Genomic DNA, 26,864 nt, shown 5'->3' with positions numbered 1-26,864 from the left:
GTAACTGATATGTGGTTTGTTAGTATGTGTTATATGTATTTTTGTATGTATGGTGGCATACACAGGTTAGTATGAATATACGTCTGTGCATGTGTACAGGTCAGAGGCTAATAGATAACTCTATCATTTATCTTCAGACAGGATATCTTACTTAGACATAGAACTTACTAGTTGGGAAACTAATCACATGGGGATATTGTGATACTTTAATATAGCTAAAGAAATAATAGAAGAAACTAGATTACGATGTTAATTTTTTAAAAAATTGTTCTTTTAAAGCAAGAATGATTTTTCCCACTCACTTATCACTAATGATACATGCTAATAATATATAAAATCTTTCTAGTAATCTTGTGATCAGTCCTGTTCTCCCACTAATGAGCCATATTACACCAAGCAGCAAACAGCTCAAAAAGGAAAGAATCTGTGGATTTTGTCTTGATGATTGCTACTTTCTCAACTCCTACATGCATGCTTTTATAGATTTAACTGAAAAGTACTTGGTGTGTGTGTGTGTGTGTGTGTGTGTGTGTGTGTGTTTAGCACGCAGACATTTACCTGCCTATATTCTAATTTTGACATACATTTGAAAACACATTTATCATGTACCCAAACACTTTTTGGTAATAAAGGACTTTGAGGAATATATCACTTGTATTAGTTCAAGAAAATAGGTTTTCCCAAAACAGAGAAAACATGAATTATCTGAGAAACTTGCTCAGAGGTATTGGTGTGACCTAATTAAAAAACAAAATAAAACAAAACAGATGTTACAATTCAAAATATATTGTTTCAATATTTTTAGTAATGAGGAGAAAGATATCTGGTTTTTATTTTTGTTTTTGTTTGTTTGTTTGTTTGAATTTTTTTACTATTTTCCTTTATGTCCTTAATAGGCAGTTTATAGAGTTCCATAAAGCAGTGAGTTGAAACTTTAGTTATAGAAAAAAAGCACATAAGTTTGATTTCAACTGCCAAACTGATGATCCAAAGTGCCACTTTTCGTCCATCAAAAGGGTACAGAGTTCTGATTGAGATTGCACAGATAAGTGCTCAGATAAAAACACTGTCACACATTTCAGCCTTATACTTGAGTATTGACATATCCTTAAAGTTCCAGATTATAGTTGATAAGTTCACCAAGTCATTACAAACATATATGTTCATTGTATGCTGTATGTCTCAGGATATGTTTCATATATTGGAAATATATATTGATAATATATACTAAGTTTTGTTTTAAAATTAAAGAAGGCCATATATATGTTTCAATTAGTAAAATAATTTAAAATATTTGAGCATCAGAACTGGAAAACCAAAGTATTTTATAAAACATGACGTCTGGTAGAACAACATTCCTTCCTCCAGATGATTCTGAGAAATCCTTTATGTTATTTGTAAGTTGCCTTAGGTTAAAGTGAGCAGAGATCCTGAAAAAAAATCAATGTAACAGATACTGATAACAAAGAACCAGGCCAACAGGGTTGGAGCATGAACACAAACCTCTTTCTTATAATATCACCTCTCTGCAGCCAGTGAACTGCAGAGGGTGGGGCAGAAGGAAGTGCACTCCAAATGAGAAGAAAGAGTCTAACTTCCAAGAAGTGTCGTGTTATTTCGTCTCACAAAAAAAACATCTGTATGAGATTGTACAGTGAAGACAGTGCACATCCAGTTTATCAGGACAGCAGTTTATCAGTGAGAGTCAGGAGGGAACCCTACAGAAGGCGCTGGTTAAGGATGGGAAACTGGACCTGGCTGGCACTGTAAAGATCCATGCAGACTGAAGAAAACCTTCCTGGTCTCGGAAATATAGTAGTCAGGCCATAGCACCACCTCTGCCCTCCACAGCTCCAGTACAATTACTGGACTCCTGGCCATATTCTGCTCTGTTAGCATGTTTGATAAGTCCAAAGTTTTCTACTTTCTAATTAAAAACAACAACAACAACAGAAATAAATAAAAATACTATTTTGCTAGTCTCCTGTGAACAGGAACATGTATTGATTTTATTGGCGTGAAGTCACAGCTGCTTGGTCTGGTCAGTACTGCAGGTAGTCCATGCATGAGAACCACCGAGCCCTCAGGACCTCTATCTTTGCCACAGCCACTGAACAGTCAGCGTTTTCACAGGTCCAGGAACTGATGAGTGAAGAAACCTTGAAGTTCCAAATATTAGAAAATGACAAAATACAAAAAAAGGCAAGTCCCAGGTTGAGCTGTTAAATGCCACACGTAGGTACTAAAATAGACCTACTATACTTTACTAAATTCTATAATTTCTGACAGTTCATCTTACTGTGTTTCTCCTTTTATAGTATCCTACTATTTAATATGCATCCCCACACTTGTTTTTCAAGATGCCCAATTCACTAATCAAAGAAAAGCAGTCCAGACCCATTATCTTTAGTGGTACTGGATCCACACTTAATTAGGTTTCCAACATCACTGTAGAGCCCACATTTGGAGTAATGTTAAAATGATTTTAGTTTTGTCCTCAGATTCCATTAAGTTCCTGTTAATTATCCGTGTTGAAAAGTGTTCAACTGTGCCGGTTTTGATGAAAGTTGAATTATTTTATTTCACATAAGAAACAAGTCAGCACTTCAACACCAAACAGCCCATTTGTTAGTGAGATGCAGTGCTTCCTCCTAAGTAGACCTGTGTGTGCTACTGAGCGCAGGAGCTGTTTCTCCATTAAACCTTGGTCACCTCAGCTCACAAGACTTCCCCCAGTGTCTTGCAAGGATTCACTGGTGAATCATTGATTGTTACTCTAATTTTAATGATAATTGTTTCTTCAGGTTTCCTAATGCCTCGGCAGTTAGACATTAATGATTATACATGCCTTAAGAAGTGTTGATAAGGGAATGAGATTACAATCTTGCACAATTTTAGCTGACAAATTAAAGTGTAAATTAGGTTTTCCCTTAGACAGAAAATAACTTACCTGAAGAGGCAGGAGAATGTGAACCCTCAGTAACTCTCCATTTTCTTTATCCTGTTTTACAGATATTCAGAGTATCAGAGGGTTAGCAGTGGACTGGGTTTCACGTAATTTATACTGGATTAGCTCAGAATTTGATGAAACACAAATTAATGTGGCAAGATTAGATGGCTCTTTGAAAACCTCAATTATTCACGGAATCGATAAACCGCAGTGTCTGGCAGCCCACCCAGTCAGAGGGTAAAGTATGATTTTTAAAAAGTTTTTAAAAAAAAACATTTTGCACATTAGTTTACATTTTACATAAAAATTGTTTAATTCAGATGATGCATATGTGGAGGGCAGAGTCAAAATGTAAATGTGAGGGTGGAAATTATAAAAGAGATCCAGAGTCCTGGATAGAGATTTTTATCTAGATGAAATTCAATTTATAAGATCTCTTTAGTGGTTGTTTCTAGGGAATGAGAATTAAGAAAGAAAAGAAAAGAATTGAGGAAAATAATGCTTTTGTTTTGAATGGTGGTTTTCAACATTTTCTTACTGCATGGTCAGTGCAGAGTTGTTGGGCCTTTGTCCCTGGTGAGTCACAGAACCTGGGTAGTACAAAGCTTCTAGGAGGGAGGGCTGAAATGAGTTTCTTCCCATCTATAGCATGTAATTCCTTCTTAGCCAAGTGGATTTGGTTTTGATGAAGGACAAAATGAAAGTAGCTCGCTTTAACCTTGCCTAAGCATTAGACTGGAATGTAGAAGGAAAATGAGAATAGATAAATATCTTTCAAGACAGGTAAAAGCAAAAGAGGGGCTTTCTTCCTAGGCAAACACACAGGGGCCAACATATTAAGTCTTTTGGAAAAAAATTAATTCTTAGCCTCAAGTTATTTTTACTTTATTCTTTGACACATGCTTCTTTTCAATGAATGGATTTGCATGCAACATGTTAATCCATATATTTTGAATTAAGGAAACTGTACTGGACAGATGGAAATACAATAAACATGGCAAATATGGATGGAAGTAACAGCAAGATTCTCTTTCAGAACCAAAAGGAACCAGTTGGTAAGTACTTTTTAAAAATAAATTAATAGTGACAAGTTTAATGTGATACACTTCCATGACTTTGAACTAAGCCCTGAAAAGATTGTAAAAGATCAGGGGACATTTGGTTCCAAGAAATCTGTTTTCTCACTGTGAGATGCTTTTCATTAGCACACACACTGTCTGGGCATCTCTGAGGTAACTCATAGGTGAATATTTGCTTGCTTCTATTTGTTTTCCTCCCTTCCCAGCTCTATCACTGTCCTCCCAGATAACACCCTTCCATTTTCATGCAACATGTATTTTGTTAGAGGATACTTCCCCTCCTATCCCAGTTAGAGTTTCTAGTGCTGCAACAAAAGCTAGGGCCATAAGCAATTTAGGGAGGAATGGAGATATTTCACTTAAAATCCCCTGTCCCAGTCCATCATCAAATGAAGTTAAATCAGGAACTCAGGACAGGATCATGGAGGTAGGAACTGTCACAGCAGCCCTTGAAGTGTGTTTCTTATTGGCTTGCTCTATACAACATGTTCATCTTACTTTCCTATAGCACCTTAGGACTACCTGCTCAGGAGTGGTACCACCCAAAATGGCCAGATCCTCCCATATCAATTTAAATTAGTAAAATTCACCACAGGCTTGCCCAGAGGCCAGTCTAGTGGGGCCCATTTTCTCAACCGACATTCTCTCTTCTCAAATAGCACTAGCTTATGACAAGATGACAAGAGCTCACCAGAACACGCCCCTTTATATTAATTCCTTTCTTCTCATAGACTCTTTTCTACTTTAATTTCAGACCCACATAAAGACATTTAAATACAGAGTCCATGCATGAATGAAGATGTAATAACTTTTTCTGTGTGTGTGTGTGTGTGTGTGTGTGTGTGTGTGTGTGTGAATCTGGCCTGTTTCATTTTATAGTATGATCTTGGGTATTATCTGATTTCCTGAAGATGTCATGATTAAACTCTGCATAAATCCATAAAGCCTGAATAAAATTCTGTTCTATACATGTATCATTTTTTATCAGGTATTCTGCTGATGAACCTCTAACCTAATTCCTGTCTTTGCTAGTATCAGTAGTGTAAACTATGTATAAATACAAATATGCAAATACCTCCATGCTTGCTGTTAGTCCTTCAGGTACATGCGCAGCAATAGGGCTGTTGCTTCGGCTTCTTCTTCCTCCTCTTCCTCCTCCTCTTCTTCTTTCTCCTCCCCCTCTATTTGACTATTTATTTTGAGTGTATATTTGTATATGTATGCCCATGTTCATGTCTGAGGGGATGGATAAGTATATGTTCATATGCACATGTAAATCAGGTGGGTAGACGACAACCTCAGGAATTACTCTTTTGAAATTGTTTACTTTGTGTCTTTGATTAAGATCTGAGGATTTTCTGGATATTAGGCTGAATGGTCAAGGTCCCCTTAGGCTCTTCCTGCCTTTTCCTCATCTCTCCGATACATGTGGATACCACTATACCTGGCTTTTTACATGGGTGCTGGATATTGAATCCAGGCCTTAATTCGTATGCATTAAGTACTTTGCTGGCTGAGCCATCTCCCCAGCTCCTAAAGTTATTTTAATTTACATCTCTCCCATGGTTAAGAATGTTGAACACGTTTTTTCCATTGTTTTTTGGTAGTTTCTATTTCTTTTCCTGATCACTTCAATTCAATTCATGTGGTCACGTATTGACTAGGTAGTTTTGCTCCTTGCTAGATGCTTAATTTTTGAAGTTATTTGTATATATTATACAGTAAACCTCTGTCCAACATGTCATTGGCAAACACTTCCTTCCAATGTGTAGCTGTGTCTTCCTTTCGGCAGTTATTCGCTTTGGTATGGAAAAGCTATCTAATGTCATCAATCCGAATTGTCAACTCTCAAGGTTATTTTCCTTTCAGAAGGTCCTTGTCCAGATCTACTCTTATTGTTTCACTCAGGATTTCCTCGAGATGTTTCAGAATTCCAGGTCTTCCTCAATATCTCTGATGCATTTTGAGTTCGTTTGTACAGAGTAGGATAAGTTCTTTTGTATGAGGCTATCTAGTTGCTATACTTGTTAAAAGGCTGTTTGTTTCCAAGTATATGATGTAGGGGAAATATGTTTCAACACCAGCAAGGGCCTCACAATTCCACCAAAAAAAACACTCTTAAAACATGTAATATGATTTTATCAAAATAGCTAGATAAAAAACCCAACATATAGCAGTCAGTAGCTGATCTGGGAATATACCTTAATAGAAAGTTCTTGTTTAGTATGTGGTAGGCAAACTTAACACAAGCTATGTGAGAACTCAATGTTATAGACCTCAAGAAAGAAATTGAAAAAGATTGAAAGATAAATTTCTCATATTTATGGATGACTTAATGTAAACACAAATATTTTTCAGAAGTGATATTCAATATAACCCCCATAAAATCCCCATTATGTTCTTCATAGGACTAAAATAGTCAATCTGAGAATTTTCACTTAAGCATAAAAAGTCCCAAAATAGTCACAGCAATTCTAGCAGGAAGGGCAGAGTTAATATATCACTGTGTCCAATCTTGATCTATGGCATAAAAATAATCACAAAACTGTACAGTACTGACAAACAAACCAACATATAGGTCAAAGGAACAGAATAGTATATGCAGAAACAAGCCTACTAAATTCTAAAGGGCCCTTTCATTAGTTCTAGGATCCTATGTACCAGAAGAGCTAATTAACAAGAGAGATTTCTAAAGATTTGGTTACGTTTACATGACCATGAGTGCCTTCACCTTCCAGTGAACATTAAGTCCAAAAAATGATCAAGCATGATACTTACCTTTATCTATATATTTAATTTATACACCATGGAGTATCTGTGCTATAGCAGTGATGTGCAGTCATTTTTAACAGATGTATGCAGATGGGATATATGAGACATAAGAAAACTTTTTCTTCAGAGTCTGTTTATTTGAATTCACTGGAAACAAGTTTCCAGTTTGTAGTGATCAGATTTGCCCCACCTTGTCCCATGAAGGGTAAGTGTCACTAAACAGTATGTTTGGATGCTTTGTTTCACAAAGGACAAAATAGGTTAAGGGTCCATTTAAGAGAAAATTTGAGTTCCTTGGATGATTTTAGCTAGAAGTAATTGATATGTCAATTCATCATATTTTTCTCTGAACTATGTAAAAGGCAAAGAGGTAAGACATTTGCCATTGAGAAAAAGAAACAAAACCTTTTAGTAGGAAAATTGGGGCATCATTTTAAACACTCCATTAAAAAAAAAGAACAGTGCTGACATTCTTGAACTATTCCTATAAAACCTCTATGAAATCTCTAAAAAAGTATTTTAGAAGAGAAGCTGTAACAGGTAAGTGTGTGTGGACTGATACAGTTTCTTAACCCTCATATTTCTTTTTATTTCTCCTTACATTTTTATCTTTTTGAGGCACAAATTATAACATTTGCTTTTAATTTCAAAGTTCCTTTAAAAATACATAATTTGGCTTTGCTTTTACATTAAATATAAAAATTATAAAAACAGAAAATAGAAAACCATAGTTTGACTTTGAGTTATATGTAGAATATATTTAAATTAAGAAAATAATATAACCTGAAGCTTTCCATCAACACTTATTTTCATTTTAAAAATATGGAAATACACTAACTTGAAGTAGCTTATTCTTAATTGTAATATGACGTAGGTACAGTATCCCAAGGAATTGAAACAATGCCTTTTATGTAGCCTAAAACAATCTGTCTGGTGTAAACGGCATAGTTACTACCTCCTTTCTTTGTACTATTTGTTTTGAGATTTGTACACAGTTGAAATATAGGCTAGCATTAGAAAGCTGGGGCAGATTGAAATGCAAATCCTCCTGTGAAGAAATCAGAGCAAAGGAAACTAGCTGCACAAGGTCCAGATCTACACAAAGCATTCCTTTCAGACTGAGAAGGTTCAGCTGCAGCTTGTCTGTGCCAGGCTGAGAGCTAGGATGAGAAATCAATTCTTTATACTGTAATTTGGGAAGCATGGGTTACAGCAAAATATTAATTTAAGTGTCTGTTTCAATATTGAAAACTTTGCTTCCTTTAATACTGAACAGCGAGACCCATATTCCAATATCGAAGTAAAACGTCCACAAAAGCGTGCATGTTACAAAGGCCATTTGTATGGAAGGATGAATGGGGAAGGGAGAAGAAGAGGAAAGGAGACTGGGGGAAGGTGAAGGAGGGATTGAAGTGGGAGAGGAGGAATAAAGGATGCTCACTGGGATATGGTGAAGTTGGGGAGAGGTGAATGAGGGAAGGTTAGTGTTTATATTTCCACTTTGTCTTTGCTTTCTGAGATGCCATGCACTCAGTGACAATTTCAGTGACATGACAAATGCTGGATACTTGCTTCCTTTTAGTTATTCTTGTCTCTGACAATTGCTTTAAAATAAAATTTCAAAACAGCGCTCTTGTAAAACTTTAAGGTGCACTTCTCTGCCTGAGATGGTCTCTAGCTGCCTCATGAGAAGCAATTCTGCGCTACCGAATTACAGACCTCTGTCAGCGACTATGGAGGCAAACTAAGTAGCCCGAGTCCTTCACCTAAGCATGGGAGCAAAGGGACCTTATCAACACAGACACTAGACAGCATTTTAAAAGCTTTCACACTTCCATAGAATGTCCCTGATGCAACCTTTGGGGCATGTAGTGTTTGAGATGATGTTTATGGACACCCCCCAAAAACCTTTGTTTATCATACAAATATTTGACAATTATTGACAATTTGTATGACTTTAATAAATCTCTTACTTTTTAAGGGAATTATTCTGATTTTTATAAAATGGAGATTTTGCTACCCAGTCTAGGATTGCATGGAGTAACAGTTTCCTTAGGTAACATCTCATGTTCTAACAATCCCGTATTTAGTTAATGCTCCAGGACGTTGTCATACATGCCCTGAAACATTAAATCATTCTTTTTCATAATATAAAACTCTTGCAATTAGCATAATCTTCTAATAAAAATATAAATAAACACATGTAGCACGCACAAGGCTAAAATCATTGAGGTTAAAAAAAAAAAAAAAAAAAACCTCAAACTTCATAAAGCCTTCTCAGTAGCCTGTTCTGGATAATGAGCATAAATGAATATTCTATGACAGAGAATGTCAGCTTCTTTAAATGTGATCACAACTATCCTGCTTTTTAAAGCATCTGAGATTTTTGCTTTTACTGGTACAGAAAATAAAATTTATCTTTGTATTAGTAGTACATCAGAGAGAGGAGGGCAAAGTTGAAATGATAACTAAAATTTAGAGAACAGGCTACTGGTGATCCTTCAATTAGTCAGTTGGCTAAAATGTGGAGCATTAACATAATTTTTTAGTGAATTCTGCAAGATTTTTACATAAGATGTATTATAATCAGTTCATGTTTCTTTTGAAGAGATTTTTTGTGTATTTTTCAGGAAGTTTCTCAAGTGAGTAATTCTATTACCTACAACTTTTTTAAAAAGCACTTTAATTATACATATTTTAAAAGATTTATTTATTTTATATATGTAAGTACCCTGTTGGTCTCTTCAGATACCGAAGAATGCATCAGAACACTTTAAAGATGGTTATAACCTACTCTGTGGTTGCTGGGAATTGAACTCAGGACCTCTGGAAAAACAGTGCTCTAAACCACTGAGCCATATCTCTAGCCCCATATATACTTTTTATAATTCTGGGAGTTATGTTCAGAGTCTCATATATATATTTTTAAATATATATCCATATATATATGCTACATATAGCTTGTATCGACCATATTTTTTTCTTGGACAATTTTTATTTTGCTAGTAGTACTGTTAAAGTACTAAAGTCTAACAGTAAATCCACATTCATACAGATATCAAGCTATGGTTTGGGCTTGGGCTGCCATTTACAAAATTAAGCCTTTCCTTTATAGATACTTCTATTTTCAACTTATTTTAAAATTATTAATATATTCTTAAGGAAATTTATACATCACTAATATTTTTTCACCCATCAGATCCACAGTTTTCAGAGTTTTAGCAAAGAAATAATGCGAGTATGTTTTGTTCTTTGTCCATGTGGAGTTTATGTGTTTTCATGTACATGTGTGTGTGTATGTATCTATGTATGTGTGTGTGTGTGTGTGTGTGTGTGTGTGTGTGTGTTTGAGAGAGAGAGACTGAGAGACAAAGAGAGACAGAGAAGTAATAGCTAACAGCCTTTGGTGGCCTGTGAGAAAGGAGAGTATAGAAATGATCAGGCAATAGCTGGATGTGCAGGTCAGGCCCAAATTTCTTCATATAGATAGCACAATTAATTTAATGTAGTCTCCCAGGTCGTCCCTAGTTTTGAGGGTTTTCTCCTCTTTTAAAGGCTGGTGGATTAAAAGTGGTAATCACATTTACAAAATTCTTCCTCAGCAACTCCCAGGTCTATAATTAATAGACTTGCAAGTTCTGAAAACAAACTCTATATTATCTATTCACACACATGTCCATATGCATATACATATGTTTGCATACTTTGTGTATTTACAAATGTGGCCACTGATGTATGGTAATCTAAACACTGATTTCCATGACATTTAACACAATTTTATATAGAAAAGATATTAACCTTACATGATAGATGAACAGCAATGCATTTACCAGACATTCTTTCTAAGTGGTAGGTAATAAATTATTTTATTATATTGAATCTACCATATGCTAACTTTATTACCATATGCTAACATTCATTCTGAATGTTACATAAATTATAAAAATGTTTCTTTTAGTGGAAGATAAGAATAAGAAACAGTTCAGAAAAGTGTAAGTAGTAGTCACAGAAAAATGTATCTATTGAAATTTATAGAATGAAAGAAAAAGAGGAAAACATCAGAAAAAGGAAAAGAAGAGGAGGGAAGCAAAAAGAAGAAAGAAGAAAGGAATAAAGAAGAGAGGGTGTAGGGAAGGAAGGAAGGAAGGAAGAAAGGAAGGAAGGAAGGAAGGAAGGAAGGAAGGAAGGAAGGAAGGAAGGAAGGAAGGAAGGAAGGAAGAAAGGAAGGAAGGAAGGAAAAAAGGAAGGCAGGCAGGCAGGCAAGCTGGCAGCAGACAGGCAGGCTGGCTAACATCTTCACATTCATCTTGTGCTTCTTTCAGTAAGAGTTTTTCTATACAAAGCATCTTCTATTCAGAAAGCACCTTGGATGCCTACATAGCACCTACTTGATGATATTTATATCTTAATTAATAACAAGGTAAGAGATTGGACAGATTCACTTTGTATGTGCTTATATAAAGGAGTTTATAGGAAAAGGACGACAAATTTAAACTTTTACAGTGTCTGGGCAACAAACAAGAAAGATCAGGACAGTGTCTTCATACTTTGTCAAGTACAACTAAAATAGCAGTGGAACAGTGTAAAAACTTTTTTGATTCTCTGTGCTGCTTAGGCACTTAACCTTAAGGCTACCTCCTCAGAGATTTTTCTTTGCCCAGATGTCTTCCGTTCTCTTTAACTGATTTGTCTTTTCTAATAAACCAAGGGTTTCTTCTTTCACAAGGCTTTTCTGACCTTCCTGAGTGGGCTGAAACTTCTTCAAAAATATATCGTTAGTGTTATTCATTTTGCCTTTTAACTCTTGTTCCTTTCACCTGGAGATAAAGTTTGGAAATTGTCTGTTTTATCATTGTGTCATGAGTTCAGCTCAATGGTTGGCACAGGAGAACATCTTCAATAAATATGTTTTTCAGTTTATATTTGAACAGGAAATAGGTAAGGCTACTATATTTGTTACTATGTGGCCATTTATTGAAGTGTGGTGTGAAAAATTATAAACAATGAATGTTTAGATTGGAAGGAAAAGTGGAAAGACTTGGCTTCTAAACTTTCTATTGGCTTATATTGCTTACTAATTCCTCTCCCTGCAGTATTACACTTGTATCCATTTGGCTTTGATTAAGAACTCAACCAGAGCTATCTCAAGCGAAGAAGCGATAGGCTGAGATTAACTGCATTGATCTAGTTATTGTCTTATTGACAAAGCCTCATAGCACAGGAAATAAAGAAGAAGAAACCTGATTTTATTACAATAATTCCTCATTTATGCCATTCCTATAAGTTGTAATAATTTTTGTCTTTCAAAGAGGCTTTACAGTGTTTAAAATAAATTCAAGGCATGGTATATGCTATCTGATCTTTTGTCATAACATTTTAACCATGATTAATATTTATGAGGCAAATAACTTGACACAATAGTCTTATAGTTTTACATAAAATTTCTCTTTAATATAAAGTCAAGGTTACACTGGATGAGGAAATACTTCTCAAAGAATCCACGCTGTTGTGAATCACTTGGAAAGTCCTTTCAGAACTACTCCCCTGAGACACTTTCTAAATTGGAATTCCATGGTACTGTGAATGCATCTATTAATGTGTGGAAAAAATAAATAGAAAATATTTTTTCTGATGCACATGATATTTAATAGCTTGAAATAAACCATAATCACATTTGTTACTACATTATTTACTCATACTTTTACTTTGTCATTGGAAATAATTAGAACAATTATTTAATGATGACTCTTTCTGACCTCTCTAGTTTCCTACCACTTTCCTCAGACAATATTCATGAAAGGAGCAAGGTGACTAGGAGAGAAAAAGCCTCCGTTTGGTGACTTTCATCTCCTGGATATTGCTACCATGCTTTATTTAACACTGCAGAATATGAAGCACAGATCCGGCAGCTTTGTAGAACTATTGACTTCTTACTAGCATTAGCTTCACTTTTCTTCTTCCACAAAGCTATGTCTTTATGTTATACCCCAGTCTGGGTCCTCTGATCCAGTACAACCTATTACTTTACAATAAAAATAGCCAAAGTAACTCCCATATAAGCACTTACAGAATTCTTTACATTAATTACACGGTAGCTATTTCCTGGAGAGTCCATCATCTCATACATTCGCAAACTGACTTTTTGAAAGAGATCAGTGTTTGAAACAAAAGTTTGAGTTAGAAATCAAAAATCAAATGTTTCTAAAGTCAGATTCAGCCTTCACCATGATGCTGGGACCAGAGAAGATCGTTTCTTTGAGTATCATTTTACTGAGTTTCATTCATCTGACTTCAAGAGAAGAGCAAGAGAAAAAAAAAATCATAGGATTTCTTGATGCATGGGCTGGGAAAAGAGAAATTTCCAGAACATTGGTAGCCATAGAAATGCAGGCTAATTATGGCACAGCAGAAGTCTTTTGGAGCATGTAGGTCTACACAGGAATCCTCTGCCCTCTGCTTGTCGTGATTCACAGTTCATTATTTCTGAATCCTTAAATGCCAGTTTTAAGCTGTAAGAAATTGACATTCTGAACTTTCTAGCATATAGGCTTGTGTTGTTATTGTAATTTACAGAATCCTTTGCTTTATTGCTTCTCCATTTAAATGTGTGACATAATTGACATAAAAATGCATAATCATAACAAAATATCCAATGTATAAGGGTTTTTTGTGCCATTAGAGATGGAGGAATATCAGCCTTCAACAGTTTGAGCTGAATAACTTTATTGCTTTTAAATACAAACCAATATTCCAATTACCTATTGTTGAATTTAATACTAAGAACTGAGTGGAATTTTTGAATAGAATTGTATTTACAGCAGTATACCTGACAGATGATTTTAGTTTAACACATAAAGTAAATTTTATGCTTAAAATGTGGTCATGCTATGAATTTTACCCTGTACGCCTCAAAGAGAGCAGTTTGGCTTGTTAGTCAGTGTTACCTTTCATAGACTTTGGATACAGAATCCAGCTCTTTCTGACCTGACCTGAAAGCCCTGTCTCTCTCTTGGTATGAGAAGGCAACATGTGACCTTGTAAACAGGGGACTCAACCAACAGTCTACTCAGGGATGATGCCTATGAACCACAAGGACCAGCATGTTACACTAACTCTAAGGGTGCAGTAGTGACACACATACTTTAGTGGTAACCAACTGATTTTTAATTGGATTTAAGCCCTACTCAACATGCCTAGTACTGAATACCTAGCTACAAGGATCTAGTGAAGTCATGGATCTTGAAGAAGAACTTAAAACCATCTGTTACTAAACAAGCATATTCCCTATCTACATGTGTGTGTGTGTGTGTGTGTGTGTGTGTGTGTGTGTGTGCATAAGAAGTGTAGTGCTCAGCCTTCATCAATAAAACTTCTCTTTATAATAGACAGACTATTACAGAAACCACAACAATCTAAATGCAGAGTTGTTTGGGCCAACCTCAATGGAAACATCTACAATAAAATTCCTGAAACTAAGGCTCGAGAGACATTATAGCAGAGCAGTTGGCAAAAAGATTTTAATGGCCAAAGGAATAGGAAATTTTCTTTAAGGTTGTGATTCCTAGGAATGTCAGAGAGGTTATATCCCTGAAGATTGAACAAAACGATTGCCTAAAAGTAACCTGAACAAGAACAATACCAAGACACATGATAATATAGAAAGGGAAAGTCCCAAAGGCTTCAACCCTAGGTAAAGAAAGATAGGAAACTAAGGAATGCTGAGAGCAGGAGGGAAGAGTTTTTTTTAACACAGAGCATTCCAATTTGTAATCCAACACCAAATAGGCAGCCAAAAAAACAAAACGAAACGAAACAAAACATGCATACCAGTAATATTAAACAGACTGAGCACGTAGTATTTTTCTACTTAGGAATGCATATGTTTATTTTAAGTATTCATACACAGATAGCAGCAATTAATGAAAAAGAGAACATGAACTTGACAGGGAACAAGGAGAGGGCACATGGAAAAACTTAAGGAAGTAAAGGACATGGGAAAATAATATAAATGTAATCTCAAAAATATTTTAAAATTAATTCAGAGAGCTCTCCTGTAATCTTTATTTGATGTTCTCCAGCCAGAGAATTACACAAATCAACAGTGCAACACCCCAACCAAGATAGTGACAATACTATGGCAGTCTTACTCAGATTTCTTTCATTTTAATATTATTATTTTTATTTTATTTATTTATTTTTATTTATTCATAAAAAATACTTTACTTCCTGCTCACTGCCCCCTACTGGTCACTCCCTTCCACAACCTTTCTCTCTTCCTCTTCTCCTCTGAGCCAATCAGTGTGCTCTCCACCCACCCACTAACCTGGCACATCAAGTCTCTGAGGGGCTAGGCACATCCTTTCCCTCTGAGGCTAGACAAGGCATCCCAGCTAGCAAAACACATCCCACATACAGGCAACAGCTTTTGGAATAGCCCAGTTGCAGTTTTTCGGGAACTGCATGAAGACTGTCTGCTACATATGTGCGGGTAGTTTGGGATGGGTCTCAAGTTAAAACAGTTATTGGTTGACCATTCCCTCAGCCTCTGCTCTATCTCCCATGCCTGTATTGTTTTTTTTTTTTTAGACAGGATAAATTTTGGGTGGAACCTTTTGTGGGTAAGTTGCTGTCCCTTTTTATCCACTGGGGTTCCTGCCTTGCTACAGCAGTGGCCTCTTCAGGTTCCATATCCCATTGCTGAGAGTTACAGCTAAGGTTACCCTCATTGATTCTTGAGTCCCTCCCTTATCCTTGGTCTCTGTCATTTTCTGAAGATGCCCCCACCTCTCTACCCCCTATCACTTGTTTATTTCCATTTACTCTTATGACTATCTGGGCATCTCTGCTGTCCCTCCCCACACCTGATCTTTGAATCCCCATACTCCCCTCCCCATCCCTTCTCCCATCCAGATCCCTCCCTAGATCTACCCCTTATGACTATTTTATTCCCCCTTCTAAGTGAGATTCAAGCTTCCTCACTTGTGCCTTCGTTGTTGTTGTTGTTGTTGTTGTTCTTCTTCTTCTTCTTCTTCTTCTTCTTCTTCTTCTTGTTTGAATCAAAAGTCATTTATTGTTAACTTAAAAGAATTTACTAGATTTTTTATTAGATATTCTCTTTATTTACATTTCAAATGTTATCCCCTTCCCTGCCTTCCACGCCGAAAAATCCCTATCCCCTCTGCCTGCTCACCAACCTACCCACTCCTTCTTCCTGGCCCCTGGCATTCCCCTATCCTGGGTCATAGAACCTTCACAGGACCAAGGGCCTCTCCTCCCATTGATGACCGACTAGGCCATCCTCTGCTACCTATGCAGCTAGAGCCATGAGTCCCATTATGTGTTTCCTTTGGTTGGTGGTTTAGTCTCAGGGAGCTCTGGGGGTACTAGTTAGTTCATATTGTTGGTCCTCCTATAGGGCTGCAAACCCCTGAAGCTCCTTGGGTACTTTCTCTAGTTCCTTCATTGGGGACCCTGTGTTCCATCTAATAGATGGCTGTGAGAATCCACATCTGTATTTGTCAGACACTGTGCCTTCCTTCTTGTTTAGCTTATTTGGGTGGAGTGTACCATGGGTATCCTGTATTTTATGGCTAATATCCATTTATAATTACATACCATGAATCATGTCCTTTTGAGACTGGGTTACCTCACTCAGGAGGATATTCTCAAGTTCCATCCATTTGCCTGCAAAACTCATGATGTCTTTGTTCTTAATAGCTGATTAGTATTCCATTGTGTAGATTATCACGTTTGTTGTTGGTTATTGTTGTTGTTGTTGTTGTTTTATGCTGGCGAGAATGTGGAGAAAGAGGAACACTCTTTTATCCATTCTTTAGTTGAGGGATATCTTGGTTGGTTTCAGTCACTGGCTATTACAAATAAAGCTGCTATGATCTTTTACTCAGATTTCTTAATTCTACTGTCTCTTTTTGTGTTCATTCATTTACATCTATACAATGCTACCCTGTGTGTAGATGACTACTCTTTACCTCATCCATTTAAAATCCCATCTACTTCCTTCCTGACCTAGCACCTCTGCTTCTCGATATAGAAATGATGCTTTAAAGTATGGTCATGAAATCTTTTGTTGTTGTTGTTTTCTTCAATTTTATTTAATCATTTTTATAGGCCAGATTTTATCCCCCTCCTGGTCCAAGCTCTGACTGCTCCACATCCCATACTTGCTCCCCACTGCTCCATCTCCATGAGGGTGCCCTCCCACCTACACCCCACCAGACCTTCCCATACCCTGGGGCTGCAGTCTCTTGAGGGTTAGGTGCATCTTCTCTGACTGAACCCAGACCAGGAAGCCCTCTTCTGTATATGTGTTGGGGGCTTCATATCAGCTGGTGTATGCTGCCTTGTTTGTGGCCCCATGTAGCCCCATGTCTAAGAGATCTTGGGGATCCAAGTGAGAAGGCTGATCCTCGTACAGGGTCGCCTTCCTCTTCATCTTCTTCCAGCATTTTCCTAATTCAACCACAAGGGTCTGTCCATTGGTTGGGTGTGAATATCTGCATCTGACTCTTTCAGCTTCTTGTTGGGTCTTTTTGAGAGCAGTCATGCTAGGCCCCCTTTTTTTGTGAGCTCTCCATAGCCTCAGTAATAGTGTCAGGCCTTGGGGCCTCCCCTTATGCTGGATCCCAATTTGGACCTGTTGCTGGCTTCCTTTTTGTCAGGCTCTTCTCCATTGTTGTCTCTTCAGTTCCTTCAGACAGGGACAATTTTGGGTCAGAGTTTTTGACTGTGGATGGCAACCCCATCCCTCACTTGATGCACTTTCTTTCTGCTGGAGATGGGCTCTACAAGTTCCCTCTCCCCACTGTAGAGCATTTCATCTAAGTTCTGAGAGTCTCTCACCTCCCAAGTCACTGGTATATTGTAGAGGGTCTTCCCACCTACTACCTCCTGAGATTGCCCGTTTTCATTCTTTCTGGGCAGGGGACCTCCTGGGATGCCTTCACAATGTGCTGTTTTCAGGGGCACAGAGTAGCTGGCCAGTCATGAAATCTTTTGAGACAGAATTTTCATTGCAGATTTCTTTCTGAAGAGTCCTTGCCATTGTTTCATGTGTCACAACAGTTTATTCTTTGTTTTGTCTGTGTAGTGTTCCATAACCTTAAGGTACATGCAGTGGTTACAGTTCTGAGAGTTATAATTAAATTACTATAATTATTCAAGTACCAGCTTTTATTTGTGAGGATTTGTTATTTTTCTGGTAGAAATTTCCAAGTGTCAAATTGTTGAGTCCTTTGGAAAGAATTGACTTGGGTTTTGTGTATTTGTTCCTTCTTATGTGTGGATGTAGGTAGTATGTTTGTATTTGTAGGTGCATGTGAGTGAATGGGTGTGTGTATGTGAAGGCTTAAAGCTAACACTGCTTATCTTCTTGGATCACCCTTCACTTCATTCACTCTGATAATGTTTCTTCTTGACAGTGCTTGGCTTATAGGAATCAGTCACTTCTGCCCTGCTTTACCTGAGGTCTTAGGATCATAAATCCTGTTCTCATGCTGGTAGGGACAGAGCTTTTGTCACTTAGCATTTGCTCATCCTGTACTTGGTTAGAAAGCTACTCCTGATGGTTTTCCCAGTGGCTTACTCCCAGCTCTACTGTTAGTGATTAGTTCTTAACTGCCTCAGTAACTTTTAGTTCAGCCATTCTGATAGATGGGTAGGATTGCTCATTATAATATGGATTGGAATTTTTTAGGCCAGTGAACATCTTCTCAGGTGCCCACTTGCCATCTGTGTATTATCGTCTATTTGTGTTTTAGTATGTTTCCTTGGCACTTAACCTGTTGAGTTCCATACTTATGTTGCTGATACTTGTCTATTGTTGACTATGAGGGTTACAAATGCTACAGAACTAAGTATGGCATTTACCACATTTCATAATGCAAAGTTGTATAACTTTTTGCTTTATAATTGAAAATTATGCATAATTATGTAGATCAATCTTTGTTTTGTTTTTTCTTTTGTTGTGTTTGATAAGGGGGACTAGACAGGCTTTGAACATAATTCTTCTCCCTCATATTTCTGAGAACTGTGATTGTATGCATTTGCTAGCATGCCCAATAAGGTCAACCTATTTGTAATAATTAATTCATCTAAATTTAGCAGGTTTCAACAGACCTTAGCTGTAAGTGTATATAAGGAAACATGCTTATAGTAAATACCTGGCATTTATTGAGAGCTCTCTATGCATTAGGCTCCATCATCATGTATATGCAATAAGTGTGTGTGTGTGCATGTGTGTGTGTGTATGTGTGTGTGTGTGTGTTTGCATGAATGTTATTATGTGAAGGAGTATGGAGTATATTATTCTTCAGGAACTGACACCAAGCTTTTTGATACAAAGTCTCTCACTGGAGCTTGCAGCCCATAAATTATACTTGACTAGTGGGCTAGCAAGCATCAATTCACAACAATCTGCTTGTCTTCACTATCCCAGCCATGAGATTACAAGCATATTCCACAAAACCTGGCTTTTCAAATGGGTTCTGGGGATGGCTCAGATCCTTACTCTCATGTGACTAGCAATTTACCTGTCAAGCAATATCCCTGCCCAGTGTGTCATATAATTACTAACTGACCCTGGGGAAGTATTTTTATTCTAGGAACACCACTGAATAATTGTACCTTATACTGTGATCACATAAGAGAAAACAGAGTTGTTCAATAGGGAGAATCCTTGGATTTTAAGAGTACATTCATTAAACTTAGCATCTAAAGTCTTCCCAGGAGGTACAAGGTAGTCCATGAAGATGTTGTGGACAGATTGGTAGGCTTGTGTTGCTGCCACAATATCAGCATGCCAGCTAGCAGAGTTAAGGGCTAATATAGCTAGACATCTGAATTTTTGGTCATATCCGGGTTCCAGTGCTTTTTAATAATGTTACGGAAAAAGATAACTCATAGTCAGAGAGGAGAGCTTTGATGTGAAATTTGATATATGACAGAAAATGTTAGGTAAATTTTTATCTCTCTAAAGTCTTATCATTCTTTCTATGATGATTTAATTTTGTGACTTTAAAAGGGAAGATACACAAAATATATAAAATGAACTACATAGTTATAATTGTTACATTACTTAAAAACACATTATTAATGATAAAAAAATAAATAGTTAAATATTTTGTTTAAAAGTATTAAACATTTTTATGTATCAATGTATGTATTATGCCAGTTATTTGAGAATTACATTAGTCTGGCAACTTATATTCTTTCAGAAAATTAATATGGCACACATATTGAAAATTATTAAGTAAATAATACATAAAATTTTTGGAATACATTAAAAGATGTGAGAATCAAGGCATAGATACCAATTCAACTTTTATATTACTAAGAGGGATAGAGAAAGCTAAATGTTTTGCTTTTTATGTTTTGCAATTTAAATGATGATTTTTCCATACTTTCGCTTATTTCCTTGCTTTATTTAGATTTTTCAGATAACCATACCCTTATGATATTAATGAATATTTTATAGAAAACTACAATTAAATTGGTAGCTTTTAGGAGAGTCTCTTAATATTTTTACTCAGCTTATTATTTAAATATCATAAATATAAACCTTATATATCACTGGGTAATTTTTTGAGTAGCTTCCTTAAGTTAGTTACAAGATATACTTATCTGTAAAGATGTTAAAATTCCAGTCAGCACATCTGCATACCTTCTAGGGTAACATAATTTTAATCCCCCAAATACATTCAGGAAAGTTTTGTAAACATTTTCATATTTGACCTTTTTTTTTTCATTGTGATTTATTTCCCATCCTAGTAGCACTGACTATATTTTATTCCATTAAATGGCTTCTACTTAACTGTTTGGTTATTTATCCATTGAAGTAGCAGATTTTATTAAATACACATGTCAATTTAATTTTCAATGTTGTTAGACCATCCATGTATACTGTTGACAACTAAAAACTTATGCATATATCCCTTAAAGAAAGCACAGAATAGAAAAACAGTTGAAGGAAATGAATAAAAGTGTTCAAGACCTGATAAAGGAATCAAAAGCAATAAAGAAAACAGAAATTGGGGAAATTCTGGAAATGGAAAATCTAGATAAATAAACAAAAACTACAGCCCCAAGCATCACCAACAGAATACAAGAGATGGAAGAGAGAATCTCAGACATTGGAGATACAATGAAAAAAAAATAGATACATCAATCAAAGAAAATGTTAAGTCTAAAAACTTCCTGGCACAAAACATTTAGGAAATCTGGGACACTATGAAAAAAAACCAAACCTAAGAGTATGCAAGTAAACCTAAGCCATGCAAGTAAACATAGAGTGAATCACTTCTTTTCCTCCTATTTTTCACTAGAATTCAGTGGCCCAACTGTCACTTCATTTTCTGCTGAATTCCACATTATACATTACCTATTAGCGAGACTGCCAAATATGCAGTAGCTGAGAAAGTGGTTCAGTAATTGTGGGTTAATTTGGAGTCACTCATGTTCAATAAGAAAGCTCACTCTCTTTCCAAAAAGAAGATTAAAGAAACTTAAACAAATACACTCTCTAAGAAAGGCTAGACAGCACTATTGATCTCAATATTCGAGGTGAAAGAAAATAATAGATTTGTCTATCAACACTGGACTAAAACTAATAGTGTAGATGCAATCCTTTTATGACGAGTGGAGATGGCTCACAAATCTGACTCTGATATTTTGCAGCTAAAGCCAAGACAGAAATATGATCAGTTAAAATTTTATATTTCCAATATATAGCTTTTTCTGGCACATGGCCCTGAAAGAAATGTGTCCCATGGGTACATAGATAAAGAGGTCACAATATGATGTACTGCCTTCAGAAACTACATCTTAGGAAGCCTAACAGAGGCTTTCCTTGTGTATACTTGGAACAGTTCTCTCCTTCAACCTAAGGGCAAAATGCCAAAACCAAGTTCTACTGAGAGTTCTTGAGGGCAGAAGCAGTCATCAAAAATGCAGCTCCCTACTGACTTGGCTTGATTTTCAGATACAATTTAGAATTCTCATGGACATAGACAAACTGCACATTTTAGAAAGGAATTTCCTATTAATGTGAATGTTTATTTGATTCTTTATATTACTTTAACATCACTAGAGAGGAATGTAAGAAGAATACAAATGTTGCCTACTATGAAAATTTGGACATATTACTGTATTTCTACTAGACAAGGCATATCCAGGTGGCATAAAACATGTAGAAGAGTCATGCTGACTGTATTAAACAAAATGAAGGGGAAGATTTTCGTCTTAAACTATCATACCCGACTATTTATTTATTTATTTATATCATCATCATCATTATTATATTATTTGTTGTTGTTCTGACTAATTTTATTAGTAGTTAAAATAAATTACCTGATGTGGCCAACAGAAATAATGTCTAAAATCTATATCTCCACAATGCCTGTTTTATTGCATTGTGATTTTGCTAATGAACCTTTCCTGCTTCTCCTGAAACAAAGACCGTCCACAGGTGAAATACTATGCAGGTGAGCTGAGTGGCTCTTGGTGAGTGGAATGGTACTTATACCTTATTGCCTCTCTGACCTTTGACTCACTGGAGTGAAGGACTGTCCCAGTGAAATCTCACCCTCTTAGTTCACTTGAAGTCTTGTCAGCTCCTTCTACCTTCACCTCTCTCTCTCTCTCTCTCTCTCTCTCTCTCTCTCTCTTTTCTTTCTGCTTGTTCATCTTTCTGTTGTTTGTTTGCTTTGGAAGGACTCTGTTTTGTTCTTACTCTTGTTGGAGCTCAGGAACAGTTTGCAGCTACATCTGAACATCTGCCTATAAGCTTCTCCACAGTGAGTTTGGTTGCCAACTTGAATGCACAAAGACATGTTTCTCTGTCAACTGTGATTGTGTGGAACACACAGCAATTACATATGTCTGTGTGGAGAACACAGATATCTTAGCTTTGTGGGTATTAGTTTCCTTATCTGTAAAATGGAGTTGCTATTTCTTTCAATACTGTGAAGTTGTCAATAAAAGTCTAAATTCCCTCAGCTAGATAAGACACCATTTATCTAACTTCCTATTAGCAAGGTCTTATTTTATAAAACCAAAAAGTGAACTTTTGACCTAGTTTCTACTCCGATCAAGAGATGGTAAGTGAATATTGCAGTTTGACTGACTGTTACTGTGTTTAAGTTGTTTAATTTAATTACAGGTCTATCGATAGACTATGTGGAGAATAAGCTTTATTGGATCAGTTCTGGAAATGGAACCATAAACCGATGCAACCTAGATGGTGGTAATTTAGAAGTAATAGAGTCAATGAAGGAAGAATTAACAAAAGCTACAGCCTTAACCATCATGGGTAAGTGCAGTGATTCTGCGGTGAGGCTGAATCATATTGATTAGGAGTTGATTAATTATTACCTATTAAAATCCTAGTAAAGTTTCTGTGTCATTAGCACCAAAGAGACATTCAGGCTGAGCATCTCTGTAGTTTCTTAAACTGTTTTTTAACCTTAGAAAACAAACTTTTATGATTATCCAGATTAGACACTAAGTGCTGGATTATCGCTTCTCAGTTTTGTGCAGATTTTACACCTGTATGACTTTTTCCTGGGCTCTGTTTTGGATCTAAGGTAAAAGGCTTGCATGTTTTCCAGTGCAGTCAAAACTGACTTGTTTTTCAAGAATGGTCATGGTAGCAGTGTCATTTGACCAATGACGGGGATCACTCTCTCCACCCTGAAGTCTTTCATCTTATGTGCTTTCAGGAAAACAAATAATCAACTCTTAAGTTTTTCTTTTTAAAGAGCACTTCATGTAAGCTGTAACCTGTAAGATGTGGTCTATAAAGAAGTGTTGTTTGGCGAAGATTTTTTTTGGTCTAGTGGAAGGACCTATGTGGTCAACCTACAAGACTGATTGTCCCATGAAGTTTATCAATGGTTGTGTTTTGTTACAAGAAATGAGAAATACGATTCATATTGTAGTTCCAAACACCACAATACGTCAAGGAACACAGTGTAGCCTTACACCATTCAAAGAAATTCAACCTGAATATGGATTGTTTTAAGTTTGCATAGTTAGTGAATAGGGCCTTAAAATTGTAAAAATTCTACTTTCTATAGTATTTCTATCATTTCACCTGTTCATAAATAATCCATAATATAAGGTGGGTTTTTTTGTTTTGGTAATGATTTTTTATGAGTACATGACAAAGTGATAGGATGTAATTTACTTATGTTTAAATATTTTAAAATTTCTTTTCTATGCAACCACTATGTTTTAATAGTGTTATTTCCTGTCATGAAAACTGCATGAGTAAAGGCCAGATGTGATGTACATCTATTTTCCCAGAATGTAGAATGCTGAGGAAGACTCTGACTTCTGCCCTAGCCTGGGTCACATAGTGAGTTTGAGAACAGCAAGTGCTACCTACCTAGTGGATGTGAACTAGACTGTGCTATAATGAAAATTTCTCTCACACAAAAAGGACTAAATGACAATTTGTGAAAATTTAAATACAGAAAATATTTAAAACACAATGGGTTCTTCCTTTCTTGTAAAGAGGGCAAAAGGAAATTCTTTTTAATTGTCATAAATGATGTAATATATATATATATATATATATATATAGTGTGTGTGTGTGCATGCATTACAAATAGGAATGTCTATTTGAAAGTGCTGATTTCTGCATAAATGTCAAATTAAGATCTCAGGTATCTCTAGTTTTATATGCTAGTCTTTTGAAGAAGATCCTGCAGGTGTACAGACAGGAAAGCAAAACCATGAAAAGATGACAATAAGAATCTCTTCAGATTTGTTTTGTCAACCTAAGTCAGATATCAGGAACCCTAATGTCAAACAGTTCATTGTCAGCATATTAAAAAACAAAACAAAACAACAACAAAAAAGCCCAGTATTCTACGCAAAGAGTTTTCCAAGCAACAAGCAGTCAAATTCTAGGTGCACAGTAAAACTTAACATGTGACTACTACGTAGAAACTCCTTTACAAAGTACATGTGCTCCTGAGTGTGAGCTGTATAGCTAAAAGGCCTAAAATATAGTGCAGTTCCTGACCAAGGTAGCATAGAGGTCAACAGGCTAGAAAGTATTGTGAGAGCTCCCCTAAGGGTGGATAAAGATCCTGGGAAGGAAGAGTCTGGAATAATCACTTTGGGGAATTTGGGTGAGGTCTGACTCTATAGTGAAAGGTAGGTGAGGTTTGCCTGAGCAAAGAGCAAAAAGGTCACCAGGTCATTAACAAAATCCACTTCCCGATTTCTGGGCAGGAAAGCAGGTATTTTATCTCCTCCATTGAGAAGAGGACTTTCTGTGTTTAATGTTCCTGGTGTCACTAGGGATCTGAGGTTTCACCACGATCTTTCACAGCTGCCATTGCAATAGCATCCTCCTGGTTTCAGTGGCTTTCTTCTGATATCATTCTTTACTTTACTTTTTGGTAGTTCTCTTTTTTCTCAATTATTTCTTGAAAGAGAGACTTTCAAAAATAGATTTTCTCAAGGCAAGGCATTTATACCTATAAGCAAAGAATTCTCCCTTTAAAAATATCACTGGTTTGTTATTTCCTGGCATTTGGAGGTTTTCCGTAACCTTTAGATGTGCTATCAGTTAACTTCAGTGTTCTTTTGATAGGATGACTAATATAAACAACTTAAAGTAATTAGTTCTTACTTGTGCTCTTAGTTTCAAGGTTTTACTTAATTGGGGCTGGCTACATTGATTCTAGACTAGTACTGGCAATAATCACCTCGTGGCAGAAAGAAACAACAATGGAATGGCAGCAGGGCCAAAACAGCTCCAAAGGACATGGCACCAGTGAACAACCTGCTTGAGCCAGGGGAATGATTCACTATCTCTTTCTGAGCTATTCAGATTGTGATTCACTATGTCAGAGTTCTCAAGATCCAATTCTCTCCGGAAAAGCCAGGACAGAAATGCCTAAGACCTGTGCTAAACTAATCTTCTAGGTATTTAAGTCATTCAGTTTGCTAAGAACACTAGGTCAAAGAGTTCAGTATTGGCATTATTATTTTTTTATGTATGAACAGACACACAGACATGTAACAGACATACGCATACCCAAACATATACACAGACATACTCAAATCACATATATACACATACAAAAACACATACCTAAATGACACCCAGATTGATAAGAAAACTACCTCATACATTTCAGGATTAATGTTGTTCTCCATGTGTTTGAAAATATATACACACACGCGCAGCCTTATCCAATGGCTTTTGTTATAGTTGAAATTAACAGCTGTTCTTTTGGGATAATTTTGTTTGCTTGCCTTTGTGAGACAATGTCTCTGTCAAGATTGACCGCCAACTCACTATGATGTTGGGTTCTTGATTCTCCTCCATGTGTGCCCCACATTCTAGCATAGCAAGTGTCCTGTGTTCTGGGTTCTACAGAATAGGTCTGTAACATGATATATATATGACTCAGCAGTGTTGAAGCAACAGTCACATGTTCTTTCACATGTGCTTTTGCATATGTTAACCTCAAGTAAAGTCCAATGGAAAATTCAGAAAGTCTCAGAATAAACATTCACATTGTTCTCAAAATTTAAGATTAAGCAAAATTACTAAACAGTATTTAGAAAACCAACAAGTGAGAGGAAATGCTAAAAATAAAGTCATAACACTACAAAAAAAATTGACTTTTTCTACTCCCACAAGAAGTATTTATACTATATATTACATATGACATACTAACATGTATTGTACTATATAAACCATGACCCTTTATTAAATTAAAGAGTTTCGTAGCTTCCACTTTTACTGATACTACTAACTCTTTTCTTCTTCTTTTTTTTAAATCTTTAAAAAAACCAAAAATTTAATCAAATTCTTATTTTCAAAATCAATTTCTTTTCAAAAGTGAACATGCTTTTTGGTTGTGTTAGCTCATCGTTAGGGCAAATGACAGGAAAAGACAGCTTAAACTGGTATCATATTCAACCAGAAACAGCCCCTACTCTCAATCAGTGGTCCTGTTCCTGCCTCAGAGGACCACCCTCAGTGGTTCTTTTTTTTTATTATGTATTTTCCTCAATTACATTTC

At 36.2% G+C, this 26,864-nt stretch overlaps 1 protein-coding gene across 3 annotated transcripts in view; it reads left to right on the top strand.

Moving 5' to 3' along the window:
• The window catches only part of Lrp1b (LDL receptor related protein 1B), a 1,970,757-nt gene that overhangs the window by 1,333,784 nt on the left and 610,109 nt on the right, over positions 1-26,864 (top strand). For all 3 annotated transcript variants that reach the window (XM_029472167.1, XM_021181392.2, XM_029472172.1), the window contains exons 30-32: positions 3,013-3,187; positions 3,911-4,005; positions 22,976-23,125. In XM_029472167.1, coding sequence (XP_029328027.1) covers positions 3,013-3,187; positions 3,911-4,005; positions 22,976-23,125 — 420 coding nt within the window. The remainder of the gene's footprint in view (positions 1-3,012; positions 3,188-3,910; positions 4,006-22,975; positions 23,126-26,864) is intronic.

The sequence above is a fragment of the Mus caroli genome, chromosome 2 (assembly GCF_900094665.2).
Source record: "Mus caroli chromosome 2, CAROLI_EIJ_v1.1, whole genome shotgun sequence".
NCBI lineage: Eukaryota > Metazoa > Chordata > Mammalia > Rodentia > Muridae > Mus > Mus caroli.
The sequence above is the reverse complement of the archived record's forward strand: the minus strand, read 5'-3'. Positions and strand labels throughout refer to the sequence as shown.